General features: G+C 52.8%; 5 protein-coding genes across 12 annotated transcripts in view; 2 read left to right on the top strand and 3 right to left on the bottom strand.

Moving 5' to 3' along the window:
• Positions 1–27,003, top strand: part of LOC1277816 (mucin-2) — a 60,929-nt gene that overhangs the window by 22,619 nt on the left and 11,307 nt on the right. For 2 of the 8 annotated variants that reach the window (XR_009766442.1, XR_009766440.1), the window contains exons 2-12: positions 11,247–11,565; positions 15,637–15,969; positions 16,856–17,118; positions 19,926–20,096; positions 21,082–22,715; positions 23,273–24,277; positions 24,539–24,670; positions 24,741–25,582; positions 25,647–25,863; positions 25,926–26,348; positions 26,409–26,965. Coding sequence is in view for 5 of the 8 variants with exons in the window: in XM_061660674.1 (XP_061516658.1) it covers positions 11,395–11,565; positions 15,637–15,969; positions 16,856–17,118; positions 19,926–20,096; positions 21,082–22,715; positions 23,273–24,277; positions 24,539–24,670; positions 24,741–25,582; positions 25,647–25,863; positions 25,926–26,348; positions 26,409–26,586 (5,369 nt within the window). In the remaining 3 variants the exon portion in view is untranslated. Of the gene's footprint in view, positions 1–11,246; positions 11,566–15,636; positions 15,970–16,855; positions 17,119–19,925; positions 20,097–20,878; positions 21,008–21,081; positions 22,716–23,272; positions 24,278–24,538; positions 24,671–24,740; positions 25,583–25,646; positions 25,864–25,925; positions 26,349–26,408; positions 26,966–27,003 lie in introns of those variants that run through there. The other 6 variants (XR_009766441.1, XM_061660675.1, XM_061660674.1 and 3 more) reach the window with 6 other exon arrangements.
• On the bottom strand, positions 1,816–3,718 carry LOC133393600 (uncharacterized). The gene is made up of 3 exons (XM_061659213.1): positions 3,487–3,718; positions 2,157–3,422; positions 1,816–2,086 (listed from the first exon to the last, which is right to left on the bottom strand). The coding sequence occupies exons 1-3, from the start codon at positions 3,532–3,534 to the stop codon at positions 1,889–1,891; spliced, it is 1,512 nt and encodes a 503-aa protein (XP_061515197.1). The 5' UTR covers positions 3,535–3,718; the 3' UTR covers positions 1,816–1,888.
• LOC133393601 (uncharacterized) lies at positions 3,969–4,889 on the bottom strand. Its single transcript, XM_061659215.1, has 2 exons — positions 4,723–4,889; positions 3,969–4,644 (listed from the first exon to the last, which is right to left on the bottom strand). The coding sequence occupies exons 1-2, from the start codon at positions 4,762–4,764 to the stop codon at positions 4,024–4,026; spliced, it is 663 nt and encodes a 220-aa protein (XP_061515199.1). The 5' UTR covers positions 4,765–4,889; the 3' UTR covers positions 3,969–4,023.
• On the bottom strand, positions 5,071–6,960 carry LOC133393599 (uncharacterized). The gene is made up of 3 exons (XM_061659212.1): positions 6,721–6,960; positions 5,383–6,642; positions 5,071–5,309 (listed from the first exon to the last, which is right to left on the bottom strand). The coding sequence occupies exons 1-3, from the start codon at positions 6,805–6,807 to the stop codon at positions 5,106–5,108; spliced, it is 1,551 nt and encodes a 516-aa protein (XP_061515196.1). The 5' UTR covers positions 6,808–6,960; the 3' UTR covers positions 5,071–5,105.
• On the top strand, positions 8,379–10,107 carry LOC5668159 (uncharacterized). The gene is made up of 2 exons (XM_061659214.1): positions 8,379–9,799; positions 9,874–10,107. The coding sequence occupies exons 1-2, from the start codon at positions 8,528–8,530 to the stop codon at positions 10,066–10,068; spliced, it is 1,467 nt and encodes a 488-aa protein (XP_061515198.1). The 5' UTR covers positions 8,379–8,527; the 3' UTR covers positions 10,069–10,107.

Raw genomic sequence — 27,003 nt, 5'->3', positions numbered from 1 at the left:
TGGGTGCATAAGCGGGGAACCTTTTTCTGCAAGTTTATCTAAATTTAAATGTACGTTCCGCTATGGTGTGAAACGTTGCAAAACTGTACGCATTGCACTGCGCATTGCACTGCGTCCACTTTCGATTATTATGCACACTCTCTTCGGCAGCGTTTTCGACCGATTCCTCGAATAATGATCATTATCATGCCCGGGCCATCGCAACGGGCGTTTTTTTTTTGTTTCGAATGTCTTTCGGTGTTACTCCCCGTTCCGCCTGGCTGGACCGGATTTAATTGAGCTTGAAAATGATCGATTCGATGCAGACGGCGTGTTTTCCACGCCGCGGTGCATCGCACTGCACGCCAGTTGACGTGAAATTTGAGCTTTCACGAACCCGGCAGGCGGTGAAGGTGTTGGTTGGCTGCTTTGATTCTTACCCCCGTCGTCTGCCGCATGGGTGGAGTAGTTCAGAGAACTAAGGAGAGCACGTTTGGAAAGGTTCCCCGTAGCTTCCGTTTGGGCTCCCCAAAACTCACGCTACTGTCGCTGAAAAGGAAGGAGGGCGCTTTCTTAGAAGTATAACTCTGCTCCCTTGCCAACATGGCGCCGGCGACTGGGTGTACATTTCGAGGGAGGATTAAGTTACACGGCTGCATAATAATTTGATGGACGCACCGGTTATCTCAGCCTGTCAACTGACGAAAATCAGGTTTTTTTTTTGAATGCTTGAATCATTCAATCTTCGACAGCAAATCACTCTCTCTCTCTCTCTCTATCCTTCTCTCTTCTTTCTCTCGATGTACGAAATAAAAAAAAAACGGAAATGTAAATTGTTTGATTCACCTTCACGATGCGATGAAACATGATGAACGTCACTCGATCATCGACGACATGCTGATCGGCCTTCGCCTGTTGCCCCTAGCCAACGGGCTGACGGAAATGTCGTTCGGTCCCATCAGGCTGTGAAAGAAAACGCAAAAAAAACGCTAGGACCCTATTTTGGAGACTAATATTTCGGAGACGCGGTGACAATCAATCAACAATTTTTGGATCGCGCACGCTCGTGATTAGCCATATTTAGCAGGTTGCTGCCTGTGGTGCCGTTTGCCGCAAAGTCCATTGCCGCTCCGTGATGTGTGCCGTGTTCGTGTTGAGTAGCACTTTACATTACTCACTCACTTACTCCAAAAAGAAACTAGTCGTCAGATTGGGGATTGCCAGCTCCGAGTCATGATCGAGAGTTTCTAGCAGAGCAGAGATGACTCAGTGAGGAGTCTCCCTTTGGCGGAGGTCTTTCTTGAAGCGCGCTTGTGGATTGAAGGTTGAAGGTTTTATTGGCAATTGAAGTGTGGCCGATGACGGGACAGCCGATGGTCCTTGAGTTAATCAGGGGAGAAATTGCTGTCCAAGGCTTTCACTTACGCTCTCGAGAGGGTGTCACATTGGAATTTACCCGGCAATAAAACGGACAGAGAAAAAGATCAAGTCACCACCGATCGAGACGAAGGTTGGACAAGGTCACTATGATATTTTAACCAAGTCATTTCAAAATGGGAGCAAATTATATACTTCAAATTGAATTTCGAAACGATCGACCGAGAACGTCCCAGAACTGGTGGCCGTATCATGCTCGTTTGACAGTTTTGCGATCAATTAACACCTTTCGCGGATTTTGCATATGCAAATTTGAGGCGTGTTGAATATGCAGAAAAGCGGATCGAATGTTAACATTTGTATATGCTGGGCATCTAGCGGAAGAATGAACGTTTGGCTAGCTGTCGGTTGACATTCTCTTTTTTGTCTGCCAAAACTAAGTGGACTCGATTTCAGTGCTGTGATCTTAGTTTCTACAAAACTATTTGTATGCTTTTATTTTTACAACTCGTGAATGGTTTGTACTATTTTACTATTTATATCCCTTCACCTCACAATCGTAAACCTCCTTGATTAGATCGTGTGCATCGGCAATCAGCTTGTACTTGCTGAACGCGGTACAAGATTTGACCCGCTGTAGGCTTGCCTTCACCTCGTACGGCACGATCTGCAGTATAAGGTCGTACTTCTCCTCCATCAGGAGTGCCAATGTGTCGAGGAACCTTCCGAGCTGGAATCGAAAGCAAAACGATTTGTAGTTATCTACATTATTCCACCAACGAACGTCAGCTAACGCTTACCGTGTCAACGCAAGGATCGCAATCACCCGGGCAGGGCTGGATGGCAGCGCAAACGCTAAGATTGTCGAACAGATCGGCAAAGTTGAACGTCGCCAGGCTGATCAGGTTCGAGATGAGCCGACTGACCGAGTAGAGCCGGTTCAGCTCGAGCTGGTAGCACTCGCCGATGTCGTAGAAGTTGTGGATCGCCAGATCCACCACGCGGTGTGAGTATTTGTTGTAGCAGTAGGCCGCGTAAGGTCCGCTCGCGATCAGGACCTGCACGACGGCCCGCATCGCCGGGCAGATCCGATCGCCGTACACGGTCACCAGATCGTCATCGTACGTGGTCGAGTTGGACACGTAATACGCAATGGTTTGATTCAGCAGTCCCGTTTTCTCCTCGATCGAGGGAACTGACGCGACGTCAACAAACGTATCCAGCGCCATCTTCAGCTCGTACTGGTAGTTGATGGAGGCCTTCAGCTTCGGCAGCAGATCGACGGACAGCGTCTGCTGGTCTCGGTAGGCGGTGGAAATCGTTGCTATCACATCGTTCGTTTCCTGCTTGAGCTGGCGTATCTGGCCGTTAAAGTTGACCACCTCTTGGTGCGCTTGCAGCAGGGCCGATTCAATGTCACCCTTGGCCGTGCTGATGTACGAATCCGCTTTATCGAGCTTCGCCAACGGACTGTGCACGGAGTAGATGAGGGGCGAGATGGCACCCGGTAATCGATCGATCGTGTTCAGCAGTGTGTTTATCAGCCGTGGACTAATGAATTCCCGTACTATCTTCATATCAATTGTTTGTCCGTTGCTGCCTACCTCTTGCTGGGCTTTGGCCGCCGTCGTTTGTAGCTGGCGTAGCGTTTTATCCAGCTGTACCAACGTTTGGTTGATGTAGGCGAAGCTGTCCGTCAGCCGGTCGGTTATGAACGATTGGTTGCGAGGCTGCAGCGTGACGTACTCTTGCGTGTAGCCGGTAGTGAGCACGGTTTGCAGGCTGGCTATGGCCGCGAGGGTAGTCTGGAAGTCCACCAGAACCGAACGGTTGCTCGCTAGGTAGCCCAGCTGGTCCGTTATCTCCGCTCCGGGTTTCGTGAAGTTATCGGCGACAGAATAGAACGCATCGCGCATACCGTAAAGCACCTGGTACTGTGAGCCGAGCAGGATTTTATAGTCACTGAGCGTTCCAATGCCGACGGATAGGGCAGTGGACCTATTTGCTACAAAAATGCTGCCCACAACTTCTCCTTTCAGTCCAAAATCGGGTCGTCCGGTGACATTCTACAAACGAAAGGTTAGAGATTAGAGCAGAGATGACGGGAAAACTGAACTGAGCTACACTTGCCTGTAGAATGCACAGGAGCGACAACACCAATGCACAGATGGTTCCCATCACTGACCGCGGGTCTGCTTGCCTTCCAAAAACACCTTCCAGAGTTGGAACTCCTCCAACGTGTCGACTCGCTGCAACTAAAGTTGCAAAATATTCACCCGCCGCGTGGTCGAGACCGTGAGGCCGTGTTCGGATCGCCTACCAGCTGTGCAAACGTGCGACGCCCTAACCTCAGCCTAAATTCTTGTCGAGCTGTTTTGCAACCATCGCCATCGACTGGCGGGTGTGTTTTTCGCGAGGAAAGCATCCGTCCAGCTGCGGATTGTTGGAGAAAGATGCTACATTTTTTGTCAGAAACTGTGCAAATATTTCTCAAAATAAAAACAAAAATCTGCCACCGACACACCGGGCTAACATGTCATTCCGCACTCCGATGCAGTGGTTTAGTCCACACACGGCGTGACAGTGGCGTTAGAATATAAAGCTTGTTGTGTTTGTTTGCTGCGGTTCGATTTATTAGACAAGTGTTGCAGCAGTCACTGAACGTAGTCATCCCACCGTTCGCTTGATCACAAACGAAACCACCGGCAGGGCTGAGCGCAGCTGAGCTAGCGCGGTCAGCAGCCGGTTGGTCAGTGTAATCGGAACGAAGGTTCGGACATGCAGCGCCGTCACCGGTCCACCACCCGCTGCCTTCTGGGCGGCCTCAATGGCCGCCTGCAGCTCGGTCAGCACGGTCGATAATTTCTTCAGCGCCGCGGTAATGCCCCGGAACCCATCCCGGAACTGGTTGCCAAGCGCCGGGCCCAATCTACTGTCGAGTGTGCTCAGTTCCACCTTCAGACCGCCGTTGATCAGCTGCTCCAGTTCGGCCAGGGCAGCGTTCACTTGACCGAACACACCCGCTACGGGTCCTGCCTCGTCGTTGGCCAGCGTCACAATCGTGTCCATGAGGGCGGTACCGGTGTGGGACAGTTTGGTGGCGATCGAGTTGACCATATTGGCGACCTGGATGAGCAGCTCGTAGCCCGACTTGATGTTGACGGTGCCGCCATTGTCCAGGTCGCTGAACGATTGCAGCGCCTCGAGCGCCCGTTCGAGCACTTTGCCACTGTTCGGCACGCTCTGCGCAATGCCAAAGTCCGCTCGCGGGCGACCATAAGCCACCGACTGTAAAGAATGCCGGGCACAACAGTAGTGGTGGCGCTTTAATCGCGAAAGATTTGTATGCAACTACAAGCTACTAACCTGCAGGGTGAGCAGTGCTGCAAAAATGGTGCAAATTCTCATGCTGAAGGTCGTCGAAATTAGTTCACCAGCGGGGGCAGGCAACCTCTAGGGGAAAGAGACACTTGTTTGATAAAGTGTCGCACGGGATGGGTCGCCCAGAGTAGACTGCTTAATGTAGCTTTTTTTTACCACCGACTGCGCTGACAGCTGAATCCACTCATAAACAGACTGCGATCAAAACAGCTGAACAAACAGCACCATTTCACCGAAAAGAGTCTGCCGTGTTACATCATTATATTGAGTGGATAGTAAAAAATAGAAGAAAAGTCTATCTTTCCAAAGAAATAATGTGGAAGCTGAAAGATGTTTGTTTTTGCATGTCAATCTTTATGTTACTATCTCTACACAACTGTCGGTCCATTAATTTTACATTTATCGATTTCGATCTTCATCTCCTCGGCATTGAGCAGCATAATATGTTCGCCATTGTGGTAGCATCCAGCCAGCCGATAGTAGCTGCCGTTGGTTTCCTTCGTCGCCAGCCGGTACAGGTAGTCCCGCTTTGTGGCCGTGTATCCGAGGAGCGTTTTGTACTCCGCTCCCAGCTGTGGATGAAGGGTGACGGGTGAGACAGTTGGAGGAGACAGATTGAAACTGAGCGGCGGCAACAATACTTACGTAGGGGACGCAGTTCTGCAAGTTCTTGAACTGCGTGCAGCGCTCGACATGCACGGCAAAATCGTCAATGTCGTGCACCATCAGCTTGACGATGTTGAGCAGCGCGGGCACCAGCTTATCCAGCCGGGTCATCTGCAAACGATAGCAGTCCTCGACGTCGGTAGCGTGCAGGACGAAAAAGTTGAACACCTTTTGGCCGTACTTGCTGAAGCAGAACTGTGCGTAGGGACCGTTTTCGATGAGCGATTGCAGCAGATGGTACACCAGACTGCACATGCTGGAGCCGTAAAAGGCGGCCAGATCGTCGTCCAGCGCCAGCACTTGCTGGACGTAGGTGGAGTAGATGGTTTCGAGCTTGCCACCAATATCCACATTATCGAACAGCGGTGCCGTATCGTTCAGCCACCCATCGACCATGGCTTTGAAGGTGGCATTCGCTTCCACGGTCACCTGCAGCTTGGTCCGGTACAGCTGGGTAAGCCTGCTGTATGGGCCGTTCAGTTCGGTGGTCAAGCTTTGCGTCACCGTCGTGACGGAAGCGTTCACATCGGCCGTGTTGCTGACGCCGAGCGCGATCACGTCCTGTTCGCGCTGCATCGCCTCCTGGACCAGCCCGACCAGGTACTGGTCCGCCGACTGGAACGAGCTGAGCGTGGACTTGACGATGTACACCAGAATCGGCACGTTCGTGCGCAGCAACCGGACGCCGTTGGTGATGTCGGATATGACGCGCGTCGTAACGAACTTCTTCACGTCGTTGGGCGACACGGTCACGGCGGTACCGGAGGCGGCCCGGGCACTGGTGACGGCCGTCCGCAGGTTGGTCACCGCCTGCGACAGTGTGACCAGCGTCGGTCCCAGCGCTTTGAAGCTGTCCAAAAAATTGTCCTTCACGTAGTGGTCGATCTCGGCGGTGAGGTTGGTCAGCTGCCCGGTCAGATCGGTGGTGATGAGCCGTTGCAGCTTCGTGATCGCCGCGCTGATCGGATCGAAATAGGTTGCGATGGGGCCGTTTTTGTTGAGCGACATGGTGGATATTGCCTGCGTAAGGGTGACGCCGGTCGTCGACAGCTGCCCGGCGATGCTGGTCAGTGCTGCCAGGGCGCGTTCGATACGGGTGTAGCCTGACTGCAGCAGTACCGTCGGGCCGGCCACATCCACAAAAAAGGCTTTCGTTTCGAGCGCAATCGACGAAACGGTGCTGCTGCCCGATATCACGGCATTGATGGCAAAGTCCGGTAGGGGGTCCGCTCGCCCGACCTGCAATTGGGGGGATCGTTTTGTGGGTGAAAACAATGATTACCTGCACTATTATAGTGCATTGCTGTGGATACTAACACCGAGAAACAGCCAGCAGAAAAGGATCGCTTTGAAAGCGCAGGACCTGCGAGGATGCAGCATGTTGTGTGTGCGGAGCAGTGGCATGTACTAAAGGAAATGGACGTTTTTTAAGAGACAGTGCCCCATCCCAATGTGCAATGTACGCGTCGCAGTACGGGAGACGGTTTGTGTACAAACGCTATTCTGTGAATCGCGAATGTCTGGATCGATAACCAGTCAGTTGCGAAGAATGGGCGCGTGAAACGCGGTGCCAACTGTGCAAATATCGCCACACATTTGGGCTGGCTGTAGGCTTTCGAAGCGTAGCAGGGCAGTCGATCGTTTTATTTATATCGCCCATCGTCCGTTTCTGCAGTTGATTGATGAGATTTTATTACAAAAAGGTTGGTTTCTTTTTCTGTTTTGCTTTGCTGGATGAAACGTGAAATGAAGATTATGGCAGCCGTATTATGATCATGCACTCAATCCCACACGCCTTAGAAGCGCAATACACAGCACAAAAAACTGGAATACTTCGTTCCCCGCTTAATAGTCGCATTCGTCGTTCGCTGCCACCAATTGGAGCGATGAAACAAATAAAGCGATGCTAATAAGATTTTATCATCCCGGCCGATCGCCATGAAGATACCGATCGCCTCCCGGTCTCGCAGATCTCCCGCGAACGATATATAGTCATCTGGGGTGAGCGTCTCTTTCGAGTTTTTGGAGTTCGTGGATTGCGCTGGAAAGCGAAGCAATAAGTTCCCAATATGGTAAAACCGGCGGCACTGCGGCGGAACCTATTAGGCGGATCTCTAGTATGCTGCCACAGTGGAAGCACCCAACAACAACAACAAAAAACGGCTCCAAATTCGAGACTCTCCCCAAGAAGAGCGCCAAACGAAGAAATGGCATCGGTTTTTCGGTTCCAATAACTTAGCCAAACAAATGACGCACTGGAAGAGATTCTAATGGGAGCAAACGTTTTTTCGAAGCGGCTACGTTCCATTGGATGACATCAGAGCACGAGCTGAAATGACACCGGAAGACCGACCGGTCCGCGCGGAGTACCTGGATGGAAGTTTTGGATCTTTATTTTGGTTTTTTGGGGGGGACCAAAATCACAGCAGGAGAGCACACAACAACTCCAATCTGTGATGATGGCTCGGGTGTGTTGGAGTTCTTGAGAGGCTCATTTCATCCCATCTCGTGTGTGACATTACACAGTTGTCTCGTTCTGGTTGCTTGCTTTAATTTCCTGCGTGTCGTTCGGAACCTACCTCCTACAGGCAGTGTCTTTGGCAGTGGAGTGTATAATTAAAGCGCATCAATAATCAAAATAGGTCACCAGCCGGTAATGGACCGTGTTCTAGCGGTAGATTCGAGCGGGTTTTGTTTGAATTTCGGGCTGCGTTGTCGTCGGATGCCGTGATCGTATTATTCGCTCCATCGTTGCCGTTCCATCCTTCCCCAGCAGAGAATGCGAGGAGCGTATCTTGGTGCTCTCTCGGTGCTCCGGACTCGAGACCGAACGTGGAGAAAGTTGGCCACCACATCGCGCCGTACGGTGACATGCGTGTTGTAAAAGTACCGTTCGTTGATCGAGCTTGGAGAAGACGTAGAATGCGAGAACGAGCAACACAGAGCCATTCGGCCGTTGGGTAGAAAAAGAGGCTACAAGAAGAGCTGGTTTCGTTGTTGATGTTGTTTTTTTTTGAGAACGTCTTCTGATGGACTCGCAAGAAGTTTGGCCCGTGGTCGCTCAATCAGTGTGGTGAGATTTTCGGTGCGTGACAGACGGTCAGTGACAGAGATCGGGAGAAAAATGGCACGCTCGACTGCTTGGTTGCTGGTAGCTGGGTGTGTTGTGTTGCTTGGCGCACAGTGCCAAGGGGCTGGCGACTTTGGACTTTCTTACAGTGTGCCCGGATTTGAGCCGAGCTTCCGGGGCGGTATCGGATCGGGGTTAGTGGCCGTCGTAAAGGCAAACGCCAGTCTGCTCAAGTACGAAGCGAGCCTTGACCGTAGCGGCGCCACGACGGTGTTGTACGAGGTGGCGACGAACCTCAGCAGCCCACTGAACAAAGTGTTGGGCCACGTGGCAGCGAGCTTTGGAGCGAACGGTAGCGATGCGTTCCGGACGTTGACCGACGAGCTGCAGGCCACTGTGCAGCCAACGATTTTGGCGCTGGAGCAAGCGGCCAACAAGCTCCGGACGCTGGAGGGAGTCGTACGCCCGAACGTGTTCAGTGCGTTCGTCGCCAACGTGAGCACGATTGCGTTGGAGCTGGAAACACTGGCTGCGAGCTGGCCAAAGTTTGCCGAAACGGTTCAAATGGCCCGGTCGTCCGAAGCTCCGTACGGTGCCGGTAACATCTCGTCGCTCATCACGCCAACCATCGTAAAGTCGGTGACCGCTCCGGTACAGCAGATCAATTCCGCTCTGGCCGATATTGCGGCGGCGTACGGTGCCGTTGCCAAGGATCGCACCACCATCATCGGGTACGAAGCGTCCACCAACACCAGCGTCCAGAACGCGCAGCAGGATCTGGCGAGTAGCGTGACGATCGCGAACCGAACGTTCGCCGATACCGCCCACCAGATGGAGCAGCAGTGCAATGGAACAGTGCGTCAGGTGCGTGACGGTTACACCGCCCTGCTCGGGCGGCTTAACGATGAGACGTCCGGGGCGAAGGTGCGCAGCTTCCTGGAGCAGCTGGAAGCGCAAGGCTTGGCGCACAATCAGCGCACCCGAGAGTTGCTGCACGAACTGGCCACCCAGTACACGGAGTCGGTTACGTCCGCAGGCGATGCGATCGGGAAGGGACTGTTTGTCGGCACGGCTGCCCTTATCGATGAGGCAACGGCCAGCGACAGTAGCAATGCCGAACGGTGCCTTCAGCGGTACATCGGTGACTTCCGGCAGGGATCGTACGCACCGACACGGCTCTCCGTCTGCTACCAGATGGACGCACGCACGATCGGCTACTTCTCGTCCGCCAACACCGCTTTCCTCGAGCAGTGGCGCAATGGAGCGGTGTACGGCAATCAGGCACAGTCGGTCTGCACGCAGGGTTCGGCCAACTGTACGGCGGAGGTGGGTTAAGCCGTTGTAGGAGCTTGTACAGCCAAAAACCGTTGTCTAATTCGATGATTTTATCGTCCCTATAGTACGTAGGACAGCTGGAAGGCATTGCCATGCAGAATCAAGCCCGAATGAACGCGTTCGATACCTTCCTCGGTGAGGAGATGGTTGCCTTGCGCGAACGGTACGACCTTTGCACGCGAGCCGTTCGAGCGGATGTGGAGCATTTGGTGGAAGCGACGACCGAAAAGTACCGAAACTGTCTCGTAACTGGCAGATAGATTGCAATGAATGAGTAAATAAACAACCATATCTCTTAAGTGTTTTCTTATTCGCATTGTAAAGTGTCCAGGGCAGTCCCTTGCCAGCGCATGGGAAGGGTCTGTGAGAAAACGGGAAGCACTACGAAAAGGCGAGCCTACTTTCTCGTTGGGAAAAACTGGGACCAAGATAAGATGGACCTGAATGGGTAAAGATAAAACAGGGGCCAAACAGACAAACACTAATTGAATGTTCATTTCTCATGGGCGCGGAAGCGATTGAAATTTGAATTGCGTTAGTGATTAGAGAGGCAAACCCACCGAGCGCCTGCCTGGATTGGTGGAATTGGTTGGGAGAGTGTTAAACAAAGAGCATTCAGCAACAGTTGTTAAAAGAGATTCGCCAAAGCGTTTGTTTCGGTCAGCTGATTGTGCGCTTCTGTTCGGATTCTTTTCCCTCACAAAAACACTTTAAAAATGGTGAAAGAAAACGCCCTGAACGCAAGTGCAGAGCAAACAAAGGTAATTAATACGGAGTATGCATTACAGAAGGCACGATCAGAGCGGCACGTAACAGATCTACCACATCCTCCTGTCTCGGAGGTGTGATAGCCGGGCCGGACACCTTTGGAATGCCACACCACCATCGTCTCGGAACAAGCCGTGATCACCCGCGATGACGGCTTTACGGCGGCATTGAACTTGCGTGCGTGTCAAGTGCCGTCCACGACAGCGCCAAACTGCGCGTTCCTTATGGGTTTTGCGCGCACGAACGAACGAAAGACATCTTGCGGTGCGCAGCAAGCGACGAACCCGTTTACCGGTGGCCGTATTTGAAACCGTTCCGTGCACACGTCCCTTTTATGGATGTGCCTGTTCGCTGTTCGTTGTATTTCGTTGGGCAAGTCTTCCTTTAACTGATTGCTGATCTGCGATAATGTGCGTCCAGTGCGGGTACGGTAGAAGATCTCATTCTGGCGCGACAAACTCTTCCCCCACTGGGTTGCATCCCACTCGCCCCACAGTCCCATCTTCTTTTCGCACAGATTTGCACTCTGCTGTCTCTGGGAGAGGAGAGTGTGTTTATTTATTGCATTTATTTCCCCTTTTTGCGAACATTGCGGTTAGGTTCGTCCAATCCATCCTGACAGTATTAATTCACCGGCCACCGTGTTTGTCTTCTCTTTGCCCTTTTTCAGAACCCAAAACGTCGATCCTGATCCGGATAGGAGAGCAGCAGTATCGCGCGCGCCGACAGTAAATTGGAACACGACCGACGTCGAGATCGGGAAAAACCTCTCCCCAAACACCGGACCCGCACAGACAGACAGCAGCAGCAGCACCAGCATGGAAGTGGCGTCACTGGCAACCGGGACCGGCACGACGACGGCAACGCGGGCACCATTCCAGCGCGAGGTGCGCGAGTGGCAACATGTCGATCCAAATACGGGCGCCCTGCTGACGGGCCGGCTCGAGGCGGACCGCTGGGTAAACGGGCCACTCAACAGCTACGGCAAGGTAAGGGAGGGCCGCCGTGCCTTTCGGGAGCATCATCTTTTCGCACCTAACGGTGGTTTTGTTTTTTTTTCGCCAAGCATCCACCCGGGAGACGACGCAGCATTCCGGGATGCGACAGCTTTTCTCCCATCCCTGTCGGGTTTGTCCCTCTCCCTCTCTCTCTCTCGCTCACTGTGTATGTGGATGACGGGGGGTATGTCACCTTTGGACGCGTGTTGGCGTTGATGGATTGTTCCAGTTTTCGCCAGCACAGGCCGAGAAGCTCGCGGTCCACTGGGAATGAGTCCAAGCGGACGAAAATGGACACAGCCACACGTGGAAATGGAAAACTGTAGCGCATGTTCTACGGTTTCTTTGCAAAAAAAGCTGCAATTTGAAAGTCTAAAACCTTTCACTAAAGCAAATGTATCTCACTGTGCCTCATTCTCAGGGCAGATGTTTCCTTCCTTGAAAAGTAAGATATGCATTCGCCATTACTGAGACCACTAAATTCACACTCTTAACAATCCCATCCCGGAATCGCTGTGCAAGTGTGCAAGAAAGTGTGCTAAGCCAGTGCATCTCGATCGCAAAACGATGGTGCCAAAGTCCAAAGTCCGTTTCAGCTTGAGGGCACGGCAGCAAAAAAAAAGGAAAAAGAATACCATACTCATTCCTCGCAACTCGCAAATTACGATGTTAAACCGTTTATTTTCAACGCCACAGTGCGCTGAAACAATTGGCCACCCTTTAGGCCACCCTGTGTGAGTGAGTGTTTTGTTGTTTTGTTTTGTGCTCCGGCGAAAGAGAAAGTCTGCCTTGGTGTAAGTGTGTAGTGGCTGGGAAGCAAATGGGTTCAAACCCGGTGGCCCCCCTCTTCCATCGAAGCGGAAAGTGCAATCCTCTCCTCAGGGGGAGGGGGGGGGAGTTATGGATCGCCGGTGGTAAAATGTTGTTGTTAAAGCTGTGCTAACATGATGTTTTCGTCTTTGGTTTAGTGTTGTTTTACTCTCTTTTTGTGAAGAGAGAGAGACGGTGGGCTCTGAGCTAAAACGCTTCCTGACACCTTCCTCCTCTCTCTCTCTGTTGGCCACTAACTCACCCCCAAGGGATTTGTAATGAACTTGCCCTTTTTCAGCCCAGAACAATGGGCTTGTAGTTGGAGTGTGTTTTCCAATGCATTAACCTCTGGTCTGCGGAATTATGGTTTTCCCCCCTTTTTTGGAGGGCCCGTAGGAGGGAGAAGGATTGGAGTGGCTGATCTTGATACAGATATTGCGACGGTTACGGTCGCTCACTCGCGCCGGGGGGGAGGGAAGCATTGTCTTCTGGGGCCGTCCCAAAAACGGTCTATCGGCGAAGACATCGATTGGAACTCATTTGCCTACAATTGCCCGACGGTTCGCGGCGCAGTCAGCGTGTCGTGTCACGGACAGAAGCGTTATCGATTGTTCGAAAGCGGTGCCCTGTTAAGGGTGGAAGCGGAGCGGGAAGGGAGCCATCGATAGAGTTTATTTTCCCCCCGTCAACTGCACAACAAACCACAGATGGAGTTGGCTCAAGAACGTCGCGATGAGCCGCAGCGCCGCAGTATATAGACACGGCCGGGCGGGGGAGCGAAGCAATCCGAGGAACCGCAAACCGCGCGATCGTATCGAAAGTAAACCAAAGCCACCACGAAGGGGTAGCGTCCTCCGGCATGAAGAGACATCTGGGAATTTATGACGGAACTTTACCCCGGCCGGCCGACGTTCGGCAAATGAACCATTAAGGTCGTCTGGTGAGCGCTTCGAGTGCGAGGGGAGGGTTGTCTGCAAGAAATGGGATGGAAGGGAAGGGGAGGACATGATGAGATGGTACACAGTACACGGCACAATGCTACATTGTAACCAGTCATGTGTGTTTCTGCGCGCTTCCTGTCTCGCTGTACTGGAAGCGAAAAGATTCCGTTGCGAACAAGCAACGAACCCACTCCACCTTGAAGCGGTTGTGTTGGTTGGGAGTCGAGTTGAATTTGTACCGGTCCGTGTCTGTGCGCGTACCCTTTTTAAGGTGCTGGCAGATTGGCTTTGTCCACCGGAGAGGATGTTTGGTTTGATTGCCTTTGCAAAACCCGGGGCGGAGGTTTTTATTGCATCTCTCGGTTAATCCTTTTGTGTGCCCGAATGAAGGTTAAAAATTCTTTACCTTGAATATGTTTAACGTTACTCAAGTCTTATTAGTAGCAGTAGAAGTCTATTAGGTTGAGTTTATTGAAATGTGCATTAGTTACTCTTCAAAACAACTCTAAAAAAAAACAATCGAAACCCTCCATTGTACTGATTACTTCAGCTACCAAAGGGGAAGCCACGATTCGCATAATCGCTTTGTTTCGCATCGCGCACCAAAAAAGGGCATCCCGGAAAGCCCGGAAGTATGCAAAAGCTGGCATGCGGCAAGCCTCATAATGACTGGTTATGTTCTGCACCGTACGCCTCGCCGTAATGTGGTTACACGCTTTCGCGCAAGACGCACGCGGTTAATGGTAGCTGGGGGTGGGAGACCCTTTGCCAGCGGTTAATATCCCACAAGGAAGTAATCATCGTTTGGAGCCGTTGACGTGTCTGCACTGTTTCAATCGGCACAGCCCAGCTAACACAGCTTAGCTACTCGCGCAAGCGCTCACACTGTCGCTACCTGTCTTGCTGCAAAACGACGCACACGCGCGCGTGTGGTTACGCACGCAAAACGCCATGTGTAACGCTTTGTGTAACGCGTACAATTCCCATCTCGAACCCGCGTAGCAGCTGTAGCAGCATTTCGAGTGCTTATCACGATCACCGGGCTGACAATGTTGTCGTGTGCTGCACTGTACTGTGCCCTCAGTTGCCCTTCTGCGCCCTCTCCACCGATATAGATCTCTTCGACGATCGACAGCGATTAATGGGGAGGATAGGCAGGCAGCGCGACTACACCTCGTCGAAGGACAGCGTGGAAGAAATCTATTTAAAGCATCTCAGCACTGCCCCACTGCACGTAATGCATATGTAATTGGTGGCCGGGAGGTGTGTGCGTGTCCCTTAACAAGCCGTTTGCGTTTATTTTCCACTCAGAAAGCGGAAGGCAGGAGGGTGCGGTAATGGCACACGAAAAGCACGCACACGAGTCGCGTAATTAATTAAACTCTGTGTGTGTGTCGCTCTGCCAGCAATTATACGGTAAATCACTTGCATCGATCGATTTAATCGTGCAGACGATAAATTATCTCCAATCTGTACCCTCCATCGGTTGGTTGGTTGGTGTGTAGAGGGTGACATTCCTCCACCCCCATTTCTCCTTTCCCTTTTTTGTCGCAGCTCCAATCTTTAAAGTGTCTCCGAGCATGAATTTGTACTAATTTTCATCAAACAACCGGGAAAGTGCTAGAATGTATGTCTGTCTGTCACCAACCCATGCTGCAACACGTTTGTCGCCCCGCATAGGCACCGCGTGCAGGTGCCACCGTTTTATGGCTTTCTGTGCCTGTCCTATGTGCTGCTATGTGCTCTAATTTTCATCAGGTGCCAATTACACTTTTGCCCCTTCGCTTGGGTAATCGGTGGTGCGACACGGCTAATTCCGTGCCTTAAAGCGTGAACCGCGCAAAATGTAAGCCCAATTTACGCCCGAACACCCGTTACCGTTGCCAAATTTGCAGCATGGGCTCCACTCGGAAGGCGGAATTCCGTCAATTAGCGGTCAATTTGTTGCCGCTCGATTGCGAAACGAAAGCGGTACGGCGGTGTGTTTCTAATCTGATTTTGAAATTCGCGATCGCGATCTCGTCGTCAATCGTTAACGAAGCGACAGCCGACGGTGCTGCCATCTAGATGTGAAACGGTGGAACTGCACGCGATGCGATTCGAACGCACGAACCCGGTTGGCCTTCGAATCTTCGATTGGGACATCGTCCCGAGGAGGATGTGATTAAGTAAAAATGTCGTTCCGTTGTCGTTCTGTTGTCGTTGTGTCCCCTTCCTTAATTCTTCTTCCATATGGCGTCTTGCTTCGTTCCACTCGCATTCTGAGGTGTGTCTTTTCCGTTCTTCTTCTGGCTGATGGTTGTTCTTTCAGATGGTTTCACAGAACCTGTCCACACCGGACGGAACGCAGCACACGCAGCGGAAGCAGATGGAGATCCTGCAGGCCCGCACGTCCGCCGGCTCGCTGCAAGTGGTCCGCGCCCAAACCGTCCAAACGACCTCGTCCCGCTGGTCCTCCTCGACGGTGCACTCCACCACCACGAGCACAGAGCAAACGACGGGCAGCAGCGGCAGCGTTGGCGCCATCACCGGACCCACCGCTGCTGGTTCGCCCCTCGCAACGAACGGCTTCTCCAGCCATCATCTCCTATCTTCCTTCCACCGTCCGCTGTCCTCTGGCACTACCAGCAGCAGTAGACTCTTGGTAAGTAAAAGGGTTGGGAATCAAGTGCTCCTTTTAAACATTCATTCATGCGCGATCGCGTGACGGTCGTCGCTAGCAGGGAGCGCGCGCCCGGGAATGGGTAAATATTTTCTCTGATCAAGTTGCACGACGAGCTTGTTCTGACTTGTGTGTGCAGAGACGACGCTTGTTGTCTGTAGAAATTCCGATGTACACACACACGCATTGCGAACGAACCAATGTGAAGATCAGGAAGTTTTGTTGCGTTTTGAAGTTCAAGCTGAAATGGATACAAATGTCAATCGTTCGTTGTAACGAGGAAATAGGCGCCAGTTTTTACACAAGGTCTTGTGCACGCTCTGTACATCTGAAACTCAGGGCTCAGAAATTACCACCATTAAACCACAATCGATTAATCGGTCCACGATTGACATTTATTTGGGGTGTCCCCCTGGGTAGATCAAACGCGACCCGCTGATAGGTTTGCATTTTCTGGGGTTTGATTTATTGCCCACCTGGGTTTTGTTGATCGGCCCACACACGTGCGCGCATTGGCCGACATCAAAACTGTGTCCGAAGCACGAAAGGAAAAGTAGAAGAAAAAAAACGGGCTATGACATTGACATTTGCCCCAAGATGGGCAGACTAGCCGAAAAAGCTGAAATCCGGGGCGCAAGATGTACGCAGCATTGGCGAAGTGCAAAACCTGCTGCGCCTGAAGACTGCAAATACACTACGTACACCTACGAGGTGAAGCAATTTCACTGCAGTCCCTCTGGGTCTTAGCAGACATCAAAACATCAGGAAATTGGATCCTTGATCGGCATCTGTAAAGATGTTTGACACTAGGTCACTAAATCATCATAAAGATTGACGTTCTTCTCCTGTCTTCTCCATCTCCGCACAGACTGTAGGATCTAGTCGATCCGATGCACCACAGACGACACCACTCGGCGGATCTGCGTTCGTCAGCACGGCCACGAAACCGTTCCCAAGGTTTTCCTCCAGCCCAACGTCCGCGGGCAGCAGCTTCGTCAACACCAGCGGACCACTCCGGTACGGCCGGCAGCTGTATGCAGTCGATGCGGATGCGCATGACGATCGTGGCTCGTACCACCACACTGCTACCAACCAGCAGCCCCTTCGTACCGTTGCCGTTGAACAGGACAGGTAAGAGCGCGCGCGCGTGTAGGCTATAAGATTTCTATTCAAAGACACGCCAAGCAGTCATTGGCAGTGGGATGAGAGAGGCTTTAGGGGGAGCTGGGTATAATGATCGCGTTTATTGGTTTACGATCGAGCGAGCGCGGGTTTGCCAAATTCCACCACAAGCGCTTGCAATCTTGGAATGTTTGTCGATATGTTGGGGTTTTTTTATTCTTTTCTTTGCGTGATAGTTGCCGTCTACGCCATGACATCTTTCGGAGACTTTCGATCGGTTAGCGATTCGGTACGATTTATGGTTGCAGACTGCGTCTGAAATGCTGAAGCTGTAGCGAGGAATGGTCCTAAACTGACCGCCTCATAATGTATTGTTTCTCACATTGTAGAATTTGCATTCGATCAGAAATACAACTTTTCGACCAAATCCGTGGACGCGCGGGACTTGGCCTGAATATCCACGGGTTGTGCGGGGATTGTACACAAATCTAGTTGTGTACTACTTCACTCCATAAATCAGGTACCACACAAAAGTGAACGGGTCTGCGAGTGCTTGACAATGTGCGGTTTGTCGATCGTTCTGCTCGAAAAAAAGGAGAACCAGGGCCCGGGAATCAGCGCCATTTCGACCGTCCGGCCAAAGAATGTAGGCGCGGACAGAGGGGGCGATACACTGCTTTTACCATTTGAGTAGCCATCACCATTGGCACTGCTACACCTCGCCAGTCTCCCGTGGGCCAGGAATCTTGGCGTCCTTCAGCGTTGGGGACGGACGCGTCCAGCGAGAGACCGGATTGATACACGTAGAGAGTTCGTTATGTCATCGCCAGGGGTACGCCTACGGAATTTCTTTTCGCCGTTTCAATGCTGGCCAACCGCGCGCGATCGCGTGTAGGACCTATAAAGCTATAAAACGCGCCTCTAACACGGGCATTCATGCAATGCACGGCTTGGCAAAGGGACATTGGTGCAATCGGAGGTCGGCATGGCAGGAAGGAAGAAGGAACTCGGGAAAGCGGGGAGAGAAATGACACTATCCAACGCAAAACGTTTGCCGAAAATGCTTAATGCAATGCTGTGTAGGCTCCTAAACAAAAAAAAAAAAACGAGAACAACTGGCTCGGTCCATTGGAGTACGATTTGTTCAGAAAAGTAAACGAAACAAAACCAAAAAAAAAGGTGGACAGATTAACGAAAAAACATGACCAATCCAAGCCGCGGCGCGCTTTGGTCGGCACAAAAGCGTGAGGCCATCGAGAGTTGGGTACACTACACACTTCATTAAAATACAATAAACGTTCGCGGATCCCGGGCACAAAAGCTCAGAATTGACAGTTTCGTTTTGATTTTTGGTTTCGGTTTCGGCCAAAGCGGTTCCCGATGCCGATTCCGGCGTGTGTGTGTGTGTGTGTGTGTGTGTGTGGTATATGTGGCTACCGATTTCGGTTAATGATCGGTGTTTTACTATAAAGCGTGCTAAACGTGGTTAGCCTCGGTGACAATATGTGCTGCTGCCAACGGGCCGGGGTAGACGGGAATCCCTAACTTTATGGGGTCCTCCTACGACTTTTGGCTTTGACATGAGGGAAGGGGGGGGGGGGGAGGGTTGTATGGGTTGGTTTGGTAAACCTTAACACGGCAGACAAGGTGGCGTGCCACGAACTGTGTGACAGCTGGCGTTGGACTTTGGAGCTGTGAGAGATCCTCAAATCTTCGAGAAATTCTGAGAGAATTTGCGAAATTGGGAAACAGATTCTAACGGGCATAGAAATGGCTGTGAGTCTATTTGAGCAGCAGTTGATCGGTGTTTGTAGACTCTCTCCCGCTTCCTCTCTCTGTCACCTCAACCGATCAACGTTCTCTTCTTCTCCATGCGTCATGATTCACCACCGATCACGGGTGACGGCGATGACGACGACGACGACGACGACGAACCAGACGTTTGCCGCGCATGATTTTCGTACGTGGGTTTTCGGTAGGCTGGGCCACGGAACCGAACCACCGTCCCTGGGAGGAAAGACCCCCAAAGCGTCCGGATCCCGCACGTGCGCACGTCATTCTTTGAACGTCGATCGTTGGATCAACGTCGTGCGTCGTCGGCTCTGGAACTCTGAGAATTGGTGTTTCCATTCCCTAACTAAACTCATTAAACTCATCCGGCAGACGCAATTCTGCCTGGATTGATGTTGTCCCGTGTTTGCAGTGTGTGTTGATAGTGTGAAAGCTTTGTGAAAAGCGAAACCAAACGCATCCGGAAGGTATTCAGACACAAAAAAATAAGGTGAGCCTGTGTGTTTGGTTTCCCATTTGGGCAGCGTTACGCTATCGAATGATCGTAAAATTGAATTATCATAAATCGTAAATGTGCGTCAGCGGATGGCGGATAGTGGCGGATTGTGCATGCAGTTGTGCTGCTGGTGGACGGTGTTCGGTCGTGTGGGCGCGCTCGCCGTGTTTGCGTGTCGTACCGGAACCAATGCGCGCAGGAGTGGCTCGTGTGCGCAATTGCACATCAGCGCAAACACGCTCCAGAGAGGTGCGCGCGCGCGCTGTGAATGACAGCAGCTTTCGGCCTACACGCAACTTCGATTAAGATCTGTGTGGTGGCAGGGAAGAAAGACAATTAAAACTCACCTACTCACCCATAGTAGGTTGCTCAATGCGCAACACTCCCGAACGCCGGCGGGGACTTTTCGATCTATGCTAAAGGGTGTCAATGCTGCAAATTTAATCACCTCTCTCTCTCTCTCTCTCTCTTTGGTTCTTTTTCTCCTACCTTCTCCTCCTGGGTACTTCCGGTTGCATCCTGTGAGCAGCAGCATCAACGGCAACAGCGTACCGCTGGCCCGCGGCAAGAGCATCTCGATCGAGGACCTTTCGACCGAGCGTGACGAGAGCAACTTCGATGACGACGTCGAACCCACGCAGTGGAAGCGAGTGAGCAAAATACGGCGATCATTACAGTTCCCAAGGAAAACCACCCCGAGGTAAGTTGGAAGCGAGCGTCAATCTGTGTGTGTGTGGGGGGGAAGGTACGCTGGTACGATCATTTCTGGTACTGACGCGTATCTTGGGAATTGCTCTTATTAATAACCCTATTTCGTACCTACTTTGGGGAGAGTAATTTAGTTTTAGTTTGCTTTTTTTGGGGGGGAAGGAGAACGATCCCACAAAACCGGAATCCGGAGCAACGAGACAGTTTTGACTCACCACGCTTCCCGAGCCCCAGAAGGAGTTGGTGATTTCATCGATCGCTCGTTTTTGTTTTGCATATATGCGGGTTTTGCTCTTTTTATTAGCTCGTTCCTTTTGGTGCATTGGAATTTGGGGAATATCTCACTACACTTCGGGACGTTTCGGGCTGCATTTTTCTTGCACCATCTGCACAGGATTCGCTTCCGGTTTGTGGTGCTCCATGGTGGTGCAGTGCTAAAAATAACTGCACAAACCCGATGACGAAGAGTTAGCCACTTGAAATTCAAATCAGCCAGAACGGATCCAGAGTGGGGAGGGGGGAGCAGTGCGTTGTGCGGACCTGACGGCCCTGGGATACTGGCTGGGCATATGATGTATGATTCAATCCCAACCGATCACCGACGCCCGAAGCTCGCCGAAGTGGCTCGCCTCGTGTACTAGAGTACGTGTTGATGATGCAAAACCGAACAGCAAGCGACAGAAACGGCAGCGAAAAAGTGCTTGCAACATTTGCACATCATTAAATGAGGCAGGTTATAGACACGGGTACGACAGTAGGTGATCTTGTGAAAACAACAAATATGCGTAGGATGGTCCAGTTTGCATTGGACGACGGGCGCGAGCTCTGGTACAGCGTGTGAAACCGTCCGGTCTATGTACATTCTTGAAGTGTTAGAGTAGCTTTACTTTCGGGTGCAATGAGGTTAGGCTTTGGGTGTAGGAAGCGCGAAGTGGTACAATTCTAATGCGTCTCCTTCATCTCCTCTCCCCGCACAGGACCAACACACGCCCGATCGACCTGCCCGAGAACTCCGTCAGCGTGTCGCGCATCTGTCAGGAGCTCGAGAACGGCCGCCGTCTCAACACGGCCATGCGCAACAACCACATCGACTTTGTGGCGCTGGACAACATCCTGAAGAGCGTTGCGGATCAGCCCTGCACGGCCGCGACCACACCGCCCCACAGCAATCCGACCCACAGCAAATCGCCCCCGAAAGCGTCCTTCCTGACGGCGGAATCGCTGCGCGAAATACGCGGCCGCCTGCGCCGGCTCAGCAACGAGTCGCTGTACCGTGACGACATGAGCCCGGCCGATGACGCTTCCGGGCAGACGGTGGCGAGCGATCGACCCAGCCCCGCTGACGAGGGTGGCGTAACGATCACCGAGGTGGAAACGCGGCTCGGTCAGCTCGAGACGAGCAGCTCGTCCGACTCGAACTATCGCAGCAGCAGTTTGCAGACGAGCAAGAAGCCAGCGCCAGACACAACGGTGCTGGCGCCGGACGATTGGCATTCGCGCCGTAAGTCATACGGGTTTGAGCGGATGAGCCAGCAGCCGCTTGGCAGCGGGTTTGCCATGGCCAAGATGGACTCGTCGACGGACAGTGGCATTGGACGGTCGTCGGATTTGAGCTCGAGCTGGTCGAGTGCCGCCACAGAGAGTGGTCAGGGTGCGGGCGGTTCCTACCATCATCAGCGGGCGACGATCGTGACGCTTGGCGAACGATCACAGCTGAAGGAGAAGCAAGCGACGAACCCGGCGATGGTGATCAAAATCACTAGCAAGCCGGCTGACAGCACCAGCGACACGTTTGCAGTTCCATCCTTGGAACCAACGGACGAGGAACCGAAGCGCCACTCGATCGCGGTCGACGAGACGAGCTACGTGCGGGACAGCTTGCGCACCATGTTCGAGCGCAAGTCGTCGGTGCACGTGAACGGATTCAGCCACACGCTCATCGACGATCTGAGCCGCAACAAGAAGCGGGTCGAGTTCTGCAAGACGGAGGTACACTTTACGGCCGACTCCGGCCGGGTGAACATCGTCGAGACGGATGAGAAGCCACCGCCAACGAACAACTTCCGCCGGCGACGACGCTCATCCGGCGGTTCGTCCTACCTGGTGTCGAACCTGGACGGTGATTCGGACAGTGTCAACGCGACGGATGAATCGAAACTGGTGGGCCCCTCGTCGGAGAGTGTTGTGATCGAGCAGGACACGGCGCCGGTCGTTACCACCACCATCGGGGGAATGGGTCGTACGGTACCGGAACCAACGCCCCGGAAGTACGTTCCATCGGCCACCGTCACCGTGTCGGATGAAAGCGATGGCCACTCGACGGATGAGATATCGCTGCGCAGCATTCTGAAAAACAAACCCGTCAAACCGAAACCGTACGTGCTGGGCGAGAATCTGGACAGCAACGAGGCGTTGTGGGGTGTGAAGCTGAAGCCGGTGGTAGCAGGAGGAGCGACGGTCGAGCAGAGCCAGCCCAGACTGCTGAGTGTGGAGATGGGAACGGAGTCGAAAAGTTCGTCGCCCATTGCCGCTGGTAGCGGCTACTCCACGAGGATTAACCTGACGAAGGAACCGGCGGGGCCCAGCTCCTGGAGTGGCAGCAATTCCACAGGTAAGCTTCGACCGGCCGCAGTTATACTTCGTGATTGAGGGCATTTTGTAAAGCTTTTACCACATGTTTAACCGATGTACGACTCATCCTAACTATTCGAAAAGGGTCCATATTCGGTGTGCTGTACAGCGTTTGCCAAAACAAGCATAGTAAGAATGTGTGCGAGGTTGTACTAGTCTGTACCATTTTCCAACAAAAAAGATGTAAATTACCGGTCCCAAGGTTGCTTTCCACTATTGCCAAAAGCACTCAGAATTGGAGCTTTAGTTTGTTAAGCCTGAACAGTTTGCCTTTATATTAGCCCTACCTTCCGTTTTTCTTCTTCTTTCTTCCCTCTCATTGTAATGCTCTGACCCCTTCTCCGCGCTGTACATTATCATACAACCGCCAACCACCAAACCAAACCACACACTCTCAACCAAACACCCATACGCAACAATGCTCTCCATCCCCTTCTCTCCTAACCACCGTTTACGATGCACATCCCTCTCCAACAAACACAACACCACCATTAATGCACCGCTGTATCATCACCACGAACGACCTGGGCGCACAAGTAGACAAAGAGATCCTTCACAGTGCGACGAACGGGCACGAGTCGGCTGCGGCGAAATCAACCACCAAGATCCTGATCGACATGACGTCAGCGGGCGAAGAGAAAGGACCGGCGGCGGCGGCGGGCGACGAGCTAAAGTCAACCTCGCTGATCATGCGTACCATGCGTGCCGCGACCAAGCTCGACGAAGCGCTGAAGAGTCTGCAAGCCTTTCGGCGCGACTCGCTGGGAGAGAGCGGAACGCCAACAGGGCTGTATCAGAGAGGTGGAGTCGACATTGCCAGCCCGAAAGTGCGTCGCCATTCCGCATTCTGTCAGCTGAATGGAGGTGCTGGTGTGAGTCAGAACAGCAGCAGCAGCAGTACGATCAGCAGCCACTCGATCGCCAAGTCCAGCAGTGCCAGCAGTATCTACGCCGACTACCCGAAGCTGAGGACATCAGGGAAGTATGCGTCCTCGCTCGATGGAGATTCGCTGGAGCGTGATGCCACGGTGTACGGAGTGTCACGGTACACTTCCGTCCTGCCATCGACAGCAACGACGGCAGCATCCCGTCGTATCCTAACGAGCGAATCGCGGCTGTCCGATTTTGAGGCTTATATAAGCAAAAACACAGCGTCGGTAAGGCGTTCCAGCACGGCGGACGATGTGGATCGACTGGTGAGCAGTAAACCGATCGCCGCACCGAGACTGAAGAAGCTCCAAGGCTCAACCGTTCTTAGTCAGCAGCTGTCGCAGCTACGCCGACTGTACGATGCGGCCGAACTGTACGATAGTGACAGTGATAGCGCGAAGGCGGACGAGGAGGTGAAGCTGTACCTGGGCAATCTGGCCGACGCCTCATCGTCGACGTCTTCGTTTGGGCAGGCAACGGAACTGTCCGGTAGCTGGAGTCGCATCAAAGCGAAACGAAACATTCAGAAGTTCAACGGTAGTAGCCTTTCGACGGTGACGGCTGCACGCGACGAACCTAAGGATACCGCCTTCTCGGTGAACTCGTCTGCAGGTAAGTGAATGCCCGGGTCATTGCACTCTCTCTATCTCTTACTCACGTGTTGATGCTTGCCCAAGTTTGTCCATACGTTTGTTGCGCACTCACTCACGCACATTTCCTCCCCTTTATCTAATTGGGCTATACACAGTCCCCTGTGCCCCCTGACTGATCCGATACTAATCTGAAGCAGCTGGCCTTGAAAAGACGATTACAGCTAACATGGTAGGAGCTTGCGAATGATGAACTTGCTTTACTCTCTTCAATATGTTGCAGAGTTTGATGTTGTGAAACCCTCGGCCCTGATCAGCCGCCAGCCGGCCAAACCTTCTGCTGTGATGTCGATTGAGCTGAAGAGCCCAACGCCCGTCAAGAAACTGCCACCAGCTTCTCACACCTCTAGTCCAGGTATGGGGAGTCGCCTTTACTATCTCGTTGCTGTGCGGCTTTACTTTAATTCGTGCGTCTTCTTTCCCAGACACTTCTACGACAAAGATAACAACGACACTGAATGATGAATCGACGGCTGCTAGCACGCAGCAGCAATCACCGAAGTTCCGACGTTACATTCCGACCACGGCCACCAGCGCCACCACGCCCGGTGCCGTGCGTAACGAGGAACGCGCCTCGCTCCGGCTGTCGTCCGGTGCGCGGCAACTGCGCGAGAATGAACTGTCATTTTTCGGCGTCAACCCGAACAAGCAGCAGTCGTCCAGCCCGGCGGGCCCCACCGGCAAACCGCCAACGACTTCGACGACGACCCCGAACTCACCCTTTCAGCGATCGGCCACACTAACGTCCTCCTTTATTAGACGCTCTGGTACCACGACGACATCGTCGACGACGACCACTACGGGGTCTGGCGATAGTGCCACATCCAAGACGTCCCTTTGGCAGCTAACCAACGATAAGCCGGATCTGTTACGGCACGGTCAGCAAGCAGCTGCAGCAGTAGAACAACCGAAGAGTCAGGCTGTTGCAGCTCCACGACCAGCTGTGATACGCACTGGATCATCCTCCGTTGCTACCAGCAATAGTGTGAGCGTAAACAGCAGCAGTAGCAGTGTGACAACGTCCACACTTTCATCGGCCGATGGTAGTCCCCACTACGAGAACTTGTCCCACTTTGCGCTGAAGCCGAAGGCAGCACAGCGTTCTGTGGGTTCTTCTCCGTCGGCTGGAGAGTTGTTGGTGCAGCAGCAGACGGCGAAGGTTGCAGAGAGCGAGAAACCGGCTGCAGCATACGACCGGAAGAAGGATTTGGAGCGGGATGAACGCATCTTGGAGGAGCTTACCCGTGCCGCGGATGAGATATTGAATGTAAGTGAAAAGGGGAATAGAACGAACCAATATGCTGAAATTGAATAACCTTGCCGTCTTGTAGGTTGTGAACAACATGTCGAACGGTGAAAGTATGGAGAGCATTCTGAGTGAGCTGAACGACGGTGAGGGGCATTATCGACGACTCTCAACCGGTGGCTGTACGCTTGGCACTATCCGTGAGTGCTCAACGACGAACAAGATCATGAAGTCACGGGGCGTTCAAGTTTCCAAAAACATTGACGACAGCCTCAAGCGTCACCATCAGCGGCAATCGAGATGTGAGTAGGCTCTTCTAGAGGTACATTGGAAAGCAAATGAATGATCTTCCTCCGCTTTGCAGTGTCATCAGCATCTTCGAACGAAAGCATCGGACGCCGACCGGAGGGAAACTTTACGCGCAGTGTCTCGCTACGCGGTCCCTCGACTGCTTCCACGACCGCCGGTGATAGTCTTTCCAGCCGCTCCGGATCTAGCCGTCGAAGCCGCGCTCCAATGGCGACCGAAACCCGACGTCTGGTGCGCATGTGCAGCAAGGAAAAGCTACAATCAAACGCTAGCTCCTCCGAAGATCTTCCCAGCACTACTGTGGTAGAGCCACCGCGTAGACCTCGCCGGACGCGCTACCACTCGAAGGAAACGAAGGACCCGGAACGCACGAGTGGCACTAGCAACGGTCACGGTACCAGAGTGAGCTCCTCCACCCGGTCCCATCGTAGCGAGCGATCGAGCGGATCAATTCGAACGGTCAGCTCCAGGCATCAGGGTAGGTCTGAGGAGCATTGGGTCCGGAGATCTGATATTAACTTCCCCGGTATCTTCTCAGGACAAAGTGCAACTCCAACCACTGGACACACTGCCCAGACAGCGGTAAGCGCAAGTGTGTCGAGCCACCATTCGCTACACTCCGCCTCGTGTCCATCGTCCCGCGGGCTCAAGTCATCGGCCACTAACGGGCACCACCAGCACCATCATTCGCAGCTGGCCTCCGCCACCACCACAACGTACGTATTGCAATCGTTCATGCTGGTGCCGCCGCCCCGGCGCAAACGACGCCAGCAGCTCCAGCAGCACCCGACCAAGGTGGCCAAGGTGGTGCGGCGCCAGTCGTCCCGCCTATCGCGCCACTCGCGGGAAGCAAAGCTGGCAAACCCGGTGCGCCGTCGCCGCCGCCGGCTTGAGCAGTGCATCTGTTCCTAAACAAAAAAACACCCCGCGCAGCAAGCTTTTGACCATTTGCGGCGGTTGGTCGCGCGTGTGCCTCGCTTATTTCATTTGGCCGCTGTTTGCGTATGCGTATGTGCTTGTGTGTGTGTATGTGTGTGTATTTGGAGTTAGGTGTGTACATAACAGCGCGCGCGCGGGCCGAACACTCGGCGATAGGTGAATTTGCATACTTTTGTCATATATCTACCTTTTTT

This window comes from Anopheles gambiae, chromosome 3 (assembly GCF_943734735.2).
Source record: "Anopheles gambiae chromosome 3, idAnoGambNW_F1_1, whole genome shotgun sequence".
NCBI classification, from domain to species: Eukaryota; Metazoa; Arthropoda; class Insecta; order Diptera; family Culicidae; genus Anopheles; species Anopheles gambiae.
Note: the sequence above shows the minus strand (reverse complement) of the source record. Positions and strands in the feature narration are given on the sequence as shown.